Source organism: Lutjanus erythropterus, chromosome 1, assembly GCF_056507025.1.
Source record: "Lutjanus erythropterus isolate fLutEry1 chromosome 1, fLutEry1.hap2, whole genome shotgun sequence".
In the NCBI taxonomy this organism is placed as follows: domain Eukaryota; kingdom Metazoa; phylum Chordata; class Actinopteri; order Lutjaniformes; family Lutjanidae; genus Lutjanus; species Lutjanus erythropterus.
The window spans coordinates 2,563,276-2,575,964 of NC_139317.1; the positions used below are offsets into that span (position 1 = coordinate 2,563,276).

The following is a 12,689-nucleotide window of genomic DNA, read 5'->3' on the forward strand; positions in this document are numbered from 1 at the left end:
ATTGTCTATTTTCTACTTCCTTCCTCCCCCTTTGTATCCTGCCCTCTTTGCCCCCACACATTCTCTTGTTCTACCCATCGCCCTTGGCACACACTATAAGTCAGACATGATTTCCCCCTCTGCTTCTCTCTCTGCCTTATTATTCAGAGTCATGTGCTGCAAATTACAGCCACCAGTGACGTGTCGTGTAGTGCAGAATGCCAAAGTGTTGTCAAAGTACTCAAATGTGCACGTCAGATTATTCCAGAGGCGCACATGTCATCTGGCCGAAGCAAAAACAGACATTTTGTCATGTAATTATTTTCTGTGCATAAATACTTCTGTTGATGCTAATGGAGTCATCTTGCTTAAACCCAGAATAAACAGCTAAGTTTTGGTGCCATAGCAACAACTGCTGGTCACAGCAGCCCAAGAGATGCTAGCAGGGAGACCTCCATCTCCATCCCCCCATTCCCAGTCCCTCAGTGGGAGTTATTAACAGCAACAGCACCTGAAAGTAATAGAAAATGATTTAACGGGGGCACATATGCAAAAACATGTCACTACAAAGATTCTGAAGCTGATGTTTTTAGTTTGTTCCATGCAAAATTACCAAAATTTGCATCATCCTTAAAATCAGTTGTTGAAGCTGCACTAATCAATATTGTTTTTTTTGCCAGTGGGTCAGATTAGTTTGCATAATGTGAAAGGGGTCACTCATAGTGACAAACCCACAGAGAACACAGTCCCCCTTTGGCAGTTTATTGCCTTTTAGTTCTCTGTTTTGCTGTTATGGCAACTTTACCCTTAAAAACTGGTCTGACTGCTTTTATAAACCTCATCTGCAGCAGCAGGCAGCTTTTTTTTTCCAGCAAAAAGCTGTGAGAAATCCACTGTACACTTCCAGCCAGTGGCTGTGTGGTGAACATAATGGAGCATTTGGCAGTTAAAGAGTCAGATATTTCCCCCAAGAGTTGGTCAAGACCAAAACAAATCGAAAAGGAGAGTGAATATTTGACTAATCAGGTGGCCACAGACTTCAGAAAAGGCACCAAATGGATGTTTCTCTGTGTCTGCTGGATGGATGGATGGATGGATGTCTGCTTGCTAACATATTTATACATAAATATACAAATATTTTTACCCTGCCTTAAAATGTCCAAAACAGTCAATTAGATATTTTGATCAATCCAGCCGAGTAAATTCACAGATACAAATTAGTGTGGAATTTCTCCATTCATTGTCCCTTTACAAGGGGTGTTCTCAACTAGTATGTCTATTGCATCTGGATGCAGTTTGACAGACCTACAACCAATCAGAGCAACGAAACGTGGGATTTAATGCTAGGTGACATCTGCATGTTGGGTTGGTGTTTGATCTGTTTTCAAGCAGAAAAAAAGTGGCAGCCCAGTTGCAAACTTTCTTGTGATACAGCTAAACAGACATTTGTGCTGAAACCTTTTTTTGTACATGTTTGAAAATAATGTCTTCATCTTAAAAACTCAGTGGAGAAAGTTGAGGATATCTGTGTGTAAGGACTTTTTAGTAATAACTGAATGTAACCCAGACTGACTCAGTGGGCATTATGAAGGAGAATACAATAACTCTGGCACCCTCAGTCTCTCAGTACTGGAGTCTGATTACCTTGTAAAGTTTGTAATTGATGGGTAATGCACTCTATTTCAATCGCAACACGCAGCTCCTCTGCCTCAGCAGGACCCCTGGCTCTCTTCCCCTCCTTCCTGTCTTGGACTTTTGTTCTTTATTGATTGTTGATTGATTTTTCCTTGGTTGTGATCTGGCCGACTTGTTGCCTCTGCTGATGTTCCACACGGCTGCACGTTCCCACTTTGTGTTATACACAACCATTTGTCTCCATGACGACCAGGGCAGAACAGGAAAGAAGTGATGTGGGGGCGGTGATGGTGGTGATGGTGGTAGGCCGTGGAATGATAATGAGGGATGAATTGGAACTGTGTTTCCTGTTGCTTATTGGTTACCTGGTCTGACATTATATTTCCTTACCAATTAAAATTAAAATCAAGCTTGAGGCGAGCGCCCTCTGCTGGCCTCTGTCCCCTCTCCTGCTCTGCTTCTTTAACTCCGGTTTCCTCTGAGTGCCTGGAAGGAAAAGTGCAAGTGGGCCACAGCTGAATCAGTGCAGAGAGGCGAAGAGAAATCAAATGATATAATGGGATTGGATGATAAGCATGCACTCCTGCTGAAATGCCTGATTAAAATCCTGCACCCAAAGGTCCATGCTTCAGTGAACTCCTCATTCCAGCAGCACCGTGACTGCCAGTGACTTCATGTGGAGCTCATTGCTTCCTGTCCACTGCTGTTTAGTGAGAAATGCTCTCATGTCCCTGCAGAGCCAAATTCAGAGCCAAGTACAGTTCTGTCATGATGTTTTAGTGATGTATTTCTCACTATGTTGACAGGAAATCAGTCACACGTTAAAATACTCATGTAGAGTTGAATGAAAACTGAAGTGACATACATCTATCAGTTGTGTTGTAACAAAGCAACACTAAGTATGCCATCTCTTTTGAAGACTGCACTCCATCTTTGGTTTACTTCCATTCTTAGGGCTCATAAACGGCTTTTTTAAAAAACTACTTTTTTAACCTGTATTTGGAATCACAGCAGTGTACACAGTCATCTTTAGTTATATAACCAATCAGTGCCTTTTAAAGCAGCGTTATGCAAGATTTGTTTTGGTTGGTTGCGCTTTGGTGCACCTACAGTTTCTAAGTGCAGTTCACTTGTACACCACTGTTGTAATGATTTCATTACTTATTAGCAAAAACTAGTGAGTCGACAACTTTGCTAACACAGCCAAACATCAAACAAGTGCAACAGTACAAGACACTCAAACATTTAACCTGTCCAGCAGCCTCTCGTTCTGTCACTTTCTTTTTCTCTTCTTTGCTTCTTCCCTCCACCTGCCCTAGGTCGGAAAAACCTCCTCCTCCAACACTCCCCAGTCCATATAATGGACTAATAGGCTGCACAGCTAATTAAGCTAACTAGATAAAGCTACAGTTAACAACCATTAGTGGTTACTTTAGCAACACGCAAAGCTATCTGTCCACCAGAAAACTATAAATCACTGAGAGTTGAGGCAGAGCTAGTCTCCAGACGATCAGAGATCTTGCTGCCTGTGATTTGTAAATGCAAAATAGTTGCTTGAACAGTGGCGAGAACAGGCTAGCTAAAGCCATCTGTCCATCAGGAAACTATAAATCACTAAGTATTGAGGTATAGTCTTCAGATGATCAGAGATCTCGTTGCCTGCCACTTGTCTGGGGATTTCTAAATGCAAAATACAGAACAGAGAACAGCTGCTGACAAACCTACACCCACATTTTTTTCAAGGACGCACCTTTCGCTTTCTCCCAATTCTCTTCAGAGGTAGGTACAGGACTTCTCTGCCCCGATATGAAGGACCGTCCTTAAGACCGGTGATTGGTTCTGTTCTTTTTTTTTTTCTTTAATTGTTTCGGGGCTATTCCTCATTAGCATTTCCTGCAGGATCCCACCTGCCTCCTCATCCAACACTTTCCCACCAAATTCCCAGTCCATATAGAGTCAGCTGATAGGACTACTAGCTGCACAGCTAATTAAGTTAACTAGCTAAAAACAGCTACAATTAGCAGCAATTAGCATTTACTTTAGTGATAGGTAAAGCTATCTGTCCATCAGGAAACTTTAAATCACTGAGAGTTGAGGCAAAGTTAGTTTCTAGACAATCAGAGATATTTTCAACAACCAGTCAACTGGGGATTTTGCAAAATAGTTGTTTGAACAGTGGCGAGAACAGCTGCTGACAAATGTACACCCACATTTTTTCTAGGACACTTCATACTGGACACAACACTCTCCCTCCATTCTCCTCAGTGGTAGGCACACAACGTCTCCACCCCAATATGAAGCACTGCCTTAAAGACTTCTATTTAAAAAACTCTCTAATTGTTTCCACCCAGTTTTAGCAACAAAAGCTGTGAGATTCTCCTCAGGCTCTATTAAGTGAACTGGTGTCACATTGTGGAGTGGTTCTGACAGAGGCACCGTTCACCCTATTAAAGTCAGTGTAGCATCAATATCATTTTGAAGCTGTTATTTTAAGGTAAAATAGTTTGCTACTGATGCTTTAAAATTGTCTGACAGGCTATCATTTCCCCAATTTTGTGACAAACCAATCAGTAGCATCTGAGATAATCAGTGAACTACTGCTAATTTAAAGCAGGACTCATCACTATTCTTGATCCATAATAATCCCTTTTATATTAAAAGAGGAATCCACCAGATTTTTAAGAGAAATCCTGCGTTACAGCTGGAGATGAAGGATTTACAAGAAGTGGACATTTAACAAATGGGAAGTGTCTAATGATAGATGCTGTTGCATTATAGAAATCGTAGGATCCAGTGTTTGACTTTGACTTTTGCGAGTCTCCCAGCTTAATGGAAGTGCAGTACCAAATCCCCTCTAACACTGAAGAAAATCTTTGGTGCAACTTGTCTTTTATCAGTCAATTAATTGCTGAGCTCGGGTCCAGTGAGGCAAGAAACGCAAGCAGTCAGGCGGTCAGACAGGCTGTAAACAAGCCAATCAAACTTAGAACACCAAGGTGACCGGTAGAACTGTTGCACCTGTTTTTAGAGTTGTCACCCCGTTCAGTGATGAGTGCAGTTTATGAAAATATAACCCATGCAGGCATTTCATGAGGATGCCACCTGGTCGCCTCCCTGGGGAGGTGTGCCAGGTATGTCCAGCTGGGAGGAGGCGATGGGGCAAACCAAAGACTAGGTGTAGGGATTATATCTCCAGCCTGGCCTGGGAGTGCCTTGGGATCCCCCAGTCAGAGCTGGTTAATATGTGCGGGGAAAGCCTGGAACTGTTACCTCCACGACCTGACTTCAGATTAGCGGTTGAAGATGACTGGATGGACGGACCAATTGTAATGTCATTTTAATAACAGAGCCTCGACTTACTGTTCTTTGTGCAACTTCAAATGTCAAACAAAGCTTGAAGTTGTTGCATCATTTTCGAACTGCACCTACATGTAGTTTTTTGGAACAAAATTATCTTTGGTATCATTGTTTCCAGCTGGAGCTCAGTAATGTGGTGTTAGTTCTTTGTGGGTCCTTGCCATTGGATTGGTCCAAACAAAGTGGATCTGGTGAATTAAGTGTTGACTTGCTGAGAATGAATAATGTTAAGACTTTTTAATCTATGGATTTGGGGGAAAGTATCTAGTATTTTCAAGTCAAGAGGCTGAAGTCCAAGTGAAGTCATCAATCATTGTTGTAAAAGTCCAGGTTGAGTTGCAAGTCTTTTTTGATTTTGTCAAGTTGAGTCTAATAGCATCAAATTTGTTTCTTGAGTCCAAATCTTGTGACTCAGTCTCACACCTCTAGTCACTGAAATGCTGTTGGAAACAAAAATTTTGTGTAAGATATGTAAAGAAAAGAAAATCAATTGTAACTGGTTTTAACCAGGCTACACCTTAACATCTTTAGACCTCTGAATCAACAGGATAGACTTGTGTGCCTTTCCAAAAGACTGCTGTCTTACTGCCACAAAACCATGACTATTAAGTCTTTAGTGCAGCGTTTTTTTTAAAGTGCAGACGCGCAGTCAAATGGCGGCTCCCGAACGTGACATGGAATGAATGCATTACATTTTCATCATCCACCGTCCATTTCAATTCTTTGACTTTAAATAGCCTACATTTCATACACGACTCAGCTAGTGCGTCAAACTGTGACCCCCCAAGAAGCGTCAGTGGGTGGTGGACAAATCAGCAGTTTAATGTGGAAGTGAGATGTAAAAGCCACCACGAGAAATACGCTGAGGAGAAAAGAAGGTTTCATGAAAAAATGGATCACCTCTCACTTTGTTAGACTTTGCTGGAATGGAAAATGTACTTAATTAAAATACAAGTAAATTCTAATTTGAAAATGCAAAAGCACATTCTATACTACCTGATAATAGGTAGCCTCAATATGGGTCTGACCCCTCAAGATATCTTGGCGGTAGGAAATTCAGGGCTTCATGCTGGGTAGTTTCAGGCAATCCTGACCAGAAAAACAGCTGCCGTCTATGCTAGCTTTACATTTTTTGTTAGGCGGTGACCCCTAGTGGCTGTAATAATTATGACCAGAGCAGTATAAATAGCGAGAAAACCTTCACATGGAATGGATCAAAGACAGGAATTTAACCCAGAAGACTGGCATTTGTGAAACCAGAAGTCAGCGTCAGCTTATTTAAAGTATTAATTTACTTATTTATGTTTCTGAGTTACGTCACTTCACACCAAACACCAAATGAGTTGCATTTAGCCAAAGACTGTGATTAGGTCTCTACAGTTTCTCTTCTGTTTAAACCCAGAGATAAAAAATTTGTCCTATTTGAGAATACAATAACATATTCAGTGATGAATTTCAAATACACAGACCTGTGCAGGTCGGGGCATACAGCAAATGTGGCCCGGATGCTAAACAGTTGACATGGCTCCGAGTTCTCATGTGTTATGGACACTGCACGATGATGTTTCATGTCACCTTGTGTGTCCAGCAGATGGTGCACATATGAACACATATAAATTATACATTTTGTTTCAGTATATCATTTTTAGACAAAACCTCACACATTTCACAATATGACTTCATCGAGGTCTTCAGGCTTTAATGAGCAGATTTGAGCTGGATTTGGTAAACCAGCCAGGAAGAGCACATTAAAGAATAAAACACATGATTTCCTGTTGCCTGTAGGTGGCACTATGACTCAGAATGAGTTTTATAAACTAGGTGCCTTCAGGTAGGAACCAGGCATCTATCGAACATGAAAAGTTTGACGCTGCAGTTTAACAAAGATGAAAATAATTCACGGTATTTCATCCTCAAAGTCTGAAAGCTTTTCTTCACAGATTTTATCCTGTTGTGGTCAATCCACTAGTTGGTCACAAATCAGCGTAGATGGCGCACACCAATTCTGAAATTGTCAATGGTAGAGTTTGTTAAAATACAATACATGGAAATCCTCCAAAATGACCACTAAATGAAAAATGTCCTACTTCCTGTTGGTTTCAGGCAATGGCTTCAAAATGCTTTTTTCTATGTCTGAGCATGATACATATGGCTACTGATTTTCGGTGCATGTTGGTGAAAAGTGCTACCCGGGCCGTGTTCTCAGAGGCGTGGCCGGGCCATTTCGCCATGCCAATCCCACGATGTTTAAATTTTATGCCAACTTTGATGAGTTTTTGTGCATGTGTAGCTCCTCAAGAATGTGGTCATTGCATGACATCATGATGACAATAAGAACAATAATAATGATAATAATGAGTGTTATTTTACATCTTTTACGTCTTATTTTTTCCAGCAAAATACAAATGACAAAATACTCAAAAGTTATTTTAAATACATTTAACAGATATACTGTCTATCTCTACCAATCACAAATACTACTAGAAGTTCATGGTTTTCGTGTGTGACCCTCCCTAATTGATTTCCTGTTAGGTGTACAACACACGAATAACACAGAGATTCAGCATGCTGTGTCTTTAAGGTTCAGTGAAGTTCAGATTGTAATGAAACGCAAACTGTTACCACTTTACCAAATGCTTCAAACATCTTACAATTATATTTAGGCCACAGTTGAATTGACAGCTTCATCTGTCACTCTGTCACTTCTTCCTGTCGTGTTACTCGATCCCATCCAGTAAGCCTGTACTGGGATCCGGGTTCCTCTGGGAGAATGGCCTGTCATAGATGTGTCACACTCAGTGGGAGATCCTCCGAGTGAGTGGGAGATCGAGGCGGCATTCATCATGAAACATACATCCCCTCCTCCATCGCGCTCACAGGAAACATCACATTTTCTTCCATGAAGAAGCACAAGATTACATCTATTGACACACAGTTTAGTTCAAAGTAAGCATATTTCTTTTTTCAGGGTAAAAAAATTCTTGAATATATTGTATATTAATGCGGCGTGTTGAAAAATTCAAGAGGATCCGCGCTGGTGCAAAACATCTTCGTTAGAGAGTCCCAAGTGTTTTTTTCTGGTCGGAAGTGCTGTGTTTTTATTTATATGAGGAAAAGGTCAACTGTGGAGGGCGGGAGCAGGATTACTACTCTTCAGCCAACTCTGCTTTAATAATACACCTTCATCACTCTCCTCTTCATCTCTCACTTCCTCCTGAATATTTGTTCTCCAGGAATCAGAGCAGGCATGCTTATATAATGCTGCTGGGTTTCCCTTGAGGTGTGTGTGCACACGCGTGTGTGCGTGTGTGTGCATGTCAGTGGAAAATGGACCTGACTATTTTTACGTCGATGATCCTGACTCGAGGCGTACTGTAAGTCCTGTAACACCCCACGAGCTCCGCGCCTGCAGAAACAAACGACTGTACAGCAGCAAGACAACAGGCAGCGTGATCTGGGTCACTGACAGTGTAACAACCTCTACAGCCAGCAGCTACACAAGGAAACCCCTCTACTGCCCCCTGGTGGACACACACAGAACATACTGCTCTGTGTGATGTGGCCAGTTGATCAGAAATTCACAAGTAAAATCCCTTTAATTTGGCCAAATGAAGATAAAGAGTTCAGGAAATTACCAATTAATTATCAACCTCGTGTTCAACAGTCAGACATTTATTCAATACCAAATATTCAAAGTAGATATAAGATACTGGAAATAATACAATCAAATATGCCTTTTATGGGTCAAAAATTAATCTAGATGGAGAGCTGCAAGCCATAAATAATGGTTGATTTTATATAATATTATCCTTGGTCACATTCATATACAATGACAGAAATAAAAAATGAAATAAAATCATTTGAAATAAATCAATAATGACAATGGTAATAGACATACAAAAATAATTATATAAAAAACAAAAAGAAAACAAAAAAAGCTAATGATTGGGCTGTAACACTGAATTTACTGTACAGCTCAGGATGCCTCAGAATGGATCACACATTCAAATAACTGAAACTTTCAACTGTAGATTAAATGACCAGACAAACACAAAACCTCACAAAACAGTTCAATACAATAGTTGAAAAAAAAACAATTCAGAGAGGCTCTGATTTGAACCCTTTAGGCTGCAGTTTGTTGTACTGGATTGCATAATGTTGTACAAATATTTTCCTGCTGTATAAATGTGATGTAATGTGATGCACAAAATATTGAAAACACCACGGATTAAAGCCTCAATTTTTACAGCTGAAGAAGCAGCAAGAAAGATTTAAAGTAAGATTGTGTTTCTTTATTTTTCCATGTTTTTAAAGCTGATTTTTTTTTTTTATCATGATATGATATTATATCGATTCTTTGGACAATGATATGATGTTTGCCAATGTCACAAACTCTGCTTTGATATGATTTCGATTTGATTCAATTCAGGGGTCTGCGATTGATGTCATAAAATTTATATAATCTCAGCAAAAGCAACTAGATTCAATATTCATATTATATTCCAGATAAAGTTGTATCTTAAAGATGATCATATGGATCGATATTTTTACTTTGCATCGATAATATTGGATCGTTGAACACTGACTCTATATATTGATCCAGATCGATGTATCGTAACGGTGAATCCTGTCGTAGCCGTTCCTCACCTCTTTGGCTTCTGACCCCTTAAAATTAGGCAAAATCTATGTGTAACCTTTTCATAACCATTTCAGTTTAAGAGGTACATCATCTTTTATGCCTTTTTTCCAAATTTCTACACTGTAAAAACAAAAAAGTTGAGAAACTCAAGATTTCAAGGCAATGGACTACAATAGATTTTTTAGATTCTTTTGCTGATATAATTTACTTTTCTTCTTTAGATAAACTGAATTTTAGAAACTTTTTTTTAAGATTCTAAAACTGAAAGATTCAAGTTTATCTAAAGAAGAAAAGTAAATTATCTCAACTAAGATTATAGGTCAGCAATTTTTTTTTTTCAAAACATAAGAGTTGGGTTGGAATCAAAACTCAGAAATCTATTGTGGTGGCGTTGCCTTGAAATTTTAAGTTGTCTCAACTATTTTATTCTTTTTACAGTGTATTTTAATGAACTTCTCCCAGACTGTTGAGCCAAGTGGTCAATTCAGAGGTCTGTCACTCTACTTTTTTTAGTATAATACCCATCATTGTGACCTGTACACTGAGGTTGGTGCCCCTCTCTCTCTCTCTCTCTCTCTCTCCCTCCCTCTCTCTCTCTCTCTCTCTCTCTCTCTCTCTCTCTCTCTCTCTCTCTCTCTCTCTCTCTCTCTCTCTGTACAGCATGAAAGACACCATGTTTTATTTATTTATAAAGCTCTCATTGGTCCTTTATTTTCTCATATTCCTTCAATGCTTTCTTTTAATGTGGGCTCTTACCAAACTCGGTCAAGTGATTAGATTACACTGCAGGTGTCGACTGTTTTTACTGAATTTGGAAAATCCATGTTTTCATATTGTGCACCTGCAGCATGGAACGACACACAGGACAATTTAAAGCTTTTCTCATTTTTATCCATAGAGCAATTTAAATCTTCCAGGTGTTCCTGTTTTAGCTGATTTTTGTGTCTTGGAGCTCTTATTTTATTTTTTGCTAGGCTACATTGTAAGTTCAGTTAATATGAAAAATCAGTTAACATTCATATCTCCACACGGCTTCGTTTGACTGTGACCAAAATCAACACAGATGTTCTGTGGATGGTAGATATCAAGTTTTTTGAATGCTGTTCAGATCGGCCAAAGATTAGTCCACAGTGATGTTATAATGTCATGTCAGTCTGACGCACGCTACTTCAAATAAACTGTAACCGTTTGTTTTCATGTGTTAACTAATGAATAATGCAACATCCCCATTGCTGCAGTCTCCAGTCTGTCCCGCCTCCGTAACAACTTTCATTTCCTCCTCAAACATACAACAAACATGTGACTCTGCATGTGCGCTCTGTGCACACGCCATCATGCCATGTGTGAATCATGACTTGTACACGTGTGTGTGCGCGTGTCACAGATAGATTTCTGTCTGCAGATGATTAAAGCCATGAAGATTGGATTTTTTTTCCAAGTTCAAACTCTGAGTGTTTGGAGAAAACTACTCTCATTATTGTGATTAAGCAGCTTTTTGCTTTCATTTCAGTATTAACAAATTAAACTCGGCTACTTTTGGAAACATCACCTGTATTTCCTTATAAGGTATTCTGCAGGAAACCAGAGTGTATTTTTATTTAAATGATCTGTTACTGCAAGAAGCTATTTCTGTAAAATGCACGCTTGTAGAGTATTTTTTATGCCCTTTTGTGCTTCCTAATTTTTTTACATACCACCATCTGGAAGAATTTATAAAGATGTTTATTTCTTCTTTATCTGTTTCTCTCTGCAGGTGGCCATTATAGCTGGAAACTTCGAGCTCGCTGAACTCATCAAGAACCACAAAGAAACAGATATAGGTAAGCGGCAGAGCAGCAGCTCCTTCTTTTCTTCTCCTCCATCCGTCCACCTTTTCTTCAGCCACCCAGCGTGCGTTCCTGAATGTCTCTCAGGATACATTTCAAATCCCCCCGTGGTTTGATCCGCCTAAATGACCTCACGGTATAATCCCCGCGGTGGGATTTACAAGCGCGTTGCCAAGAGGATGAAAGTTTATGTTTACACCAGGACAATCCCGGGCCGATTAGGCCAGGGAGAAATGATCAATGCCTCAGCCAGCGGAGGCTTTGGTTTTAGTGGGAACCGATTGGTCGGTCTCCAGAGGCATCCACTGGTCTGTGCAGTTCTGTGTGATTAAGTCTGTGGATGGATTTAACCGTTCTTCTCTTGATAGTGATTGTTTTTACACAGTATAATGCTCAGTTTCATGAATTTTGTGGAGGCTTTAGGAAAAAAACATAAGTTCTTTTTGTGTGTGTGTCAGATTGAGGGTCATGACCCTGCTGTCTTTCAACGACAGCTCTTTGGAGTTAAAAAATCTGAGTTAGTCTAAGTGATACCAAATTGACAGAGCCACAAACATGGCTAAATTTAAGATTTGAACTTTTACTGTTTTGTTTTACATGCACTCTTGCAAATGAGATTAAAATGAAAAATTGAATATGCTATTGTATTGATACTGGTATCTTTAGCTGTGTGGAGTTTGCAGATTCTCCCAGTGCCTGCTTGGGTTTCCTCCTCAGTGCTCAGTGGGCAGCCACTGCTCATGTGTGTCAAATGCAGACACTGAATCTGGCTGTATAGGTGTACCCTGTATAATTGTATATGTCCCAGTAAAGTTGTTCTTTACCTTTTATAATGATAGACAAGATGACAGCTCCCTAACATTGAAGCCAAAGGATCTGGAGCACCGCCTGGGCACTGAAGTTAATCTGCAGATGATAAAACCTATCATTCTGATTAATGGGTGGGAAATAGTGTGTCTCCTAAGTAAGAGAGATGCTGTGTGTGCATTTACACACAAGGCACAGCAGCATGAGACATTAGTGTGCACATGGAAACAAAACTGAAAGCAACCTCTCTAATCATTAAAGCAAATAGTTAATGAAAACAGTCATACATCAATAACAAAATCACCTGGAAAGCTTGTGCTGCTAGACATAATAGTGCAACTTACAAGGACCGGTACAGAAAATACCATGTTTGGGTTGGTGAGGGGTGGATGAATAATGTATGCATGTGGATTTGTATGAACTCAGAGGCCGTCCACACATCGCCG

General features: G+C 39.9%; 1 protein-coding gene across 1 annotated transcript in view; it reads left to right on the top strand.

Moving 5' to 3' along the window:
- Positions 1-12,689, top strand: part of LOC146332465 (SH3 and multiple ankyrin repeat domains protein 2-like) — a 318,816-nt gene that overhangs the window by 147,899 nt on the left and 158,228 nt on the right. Inside the window, exon 11 of the mRNA XM_084717344.1 lies at positions 11,364-11,430. Coding sequence (XP_084573470.1) covers positions 11,364-11,430 — 67 coding nt within the window. The remainder of the gene's footprint in view (positions 1-11,363; positions 11,431-12,689) is intronic.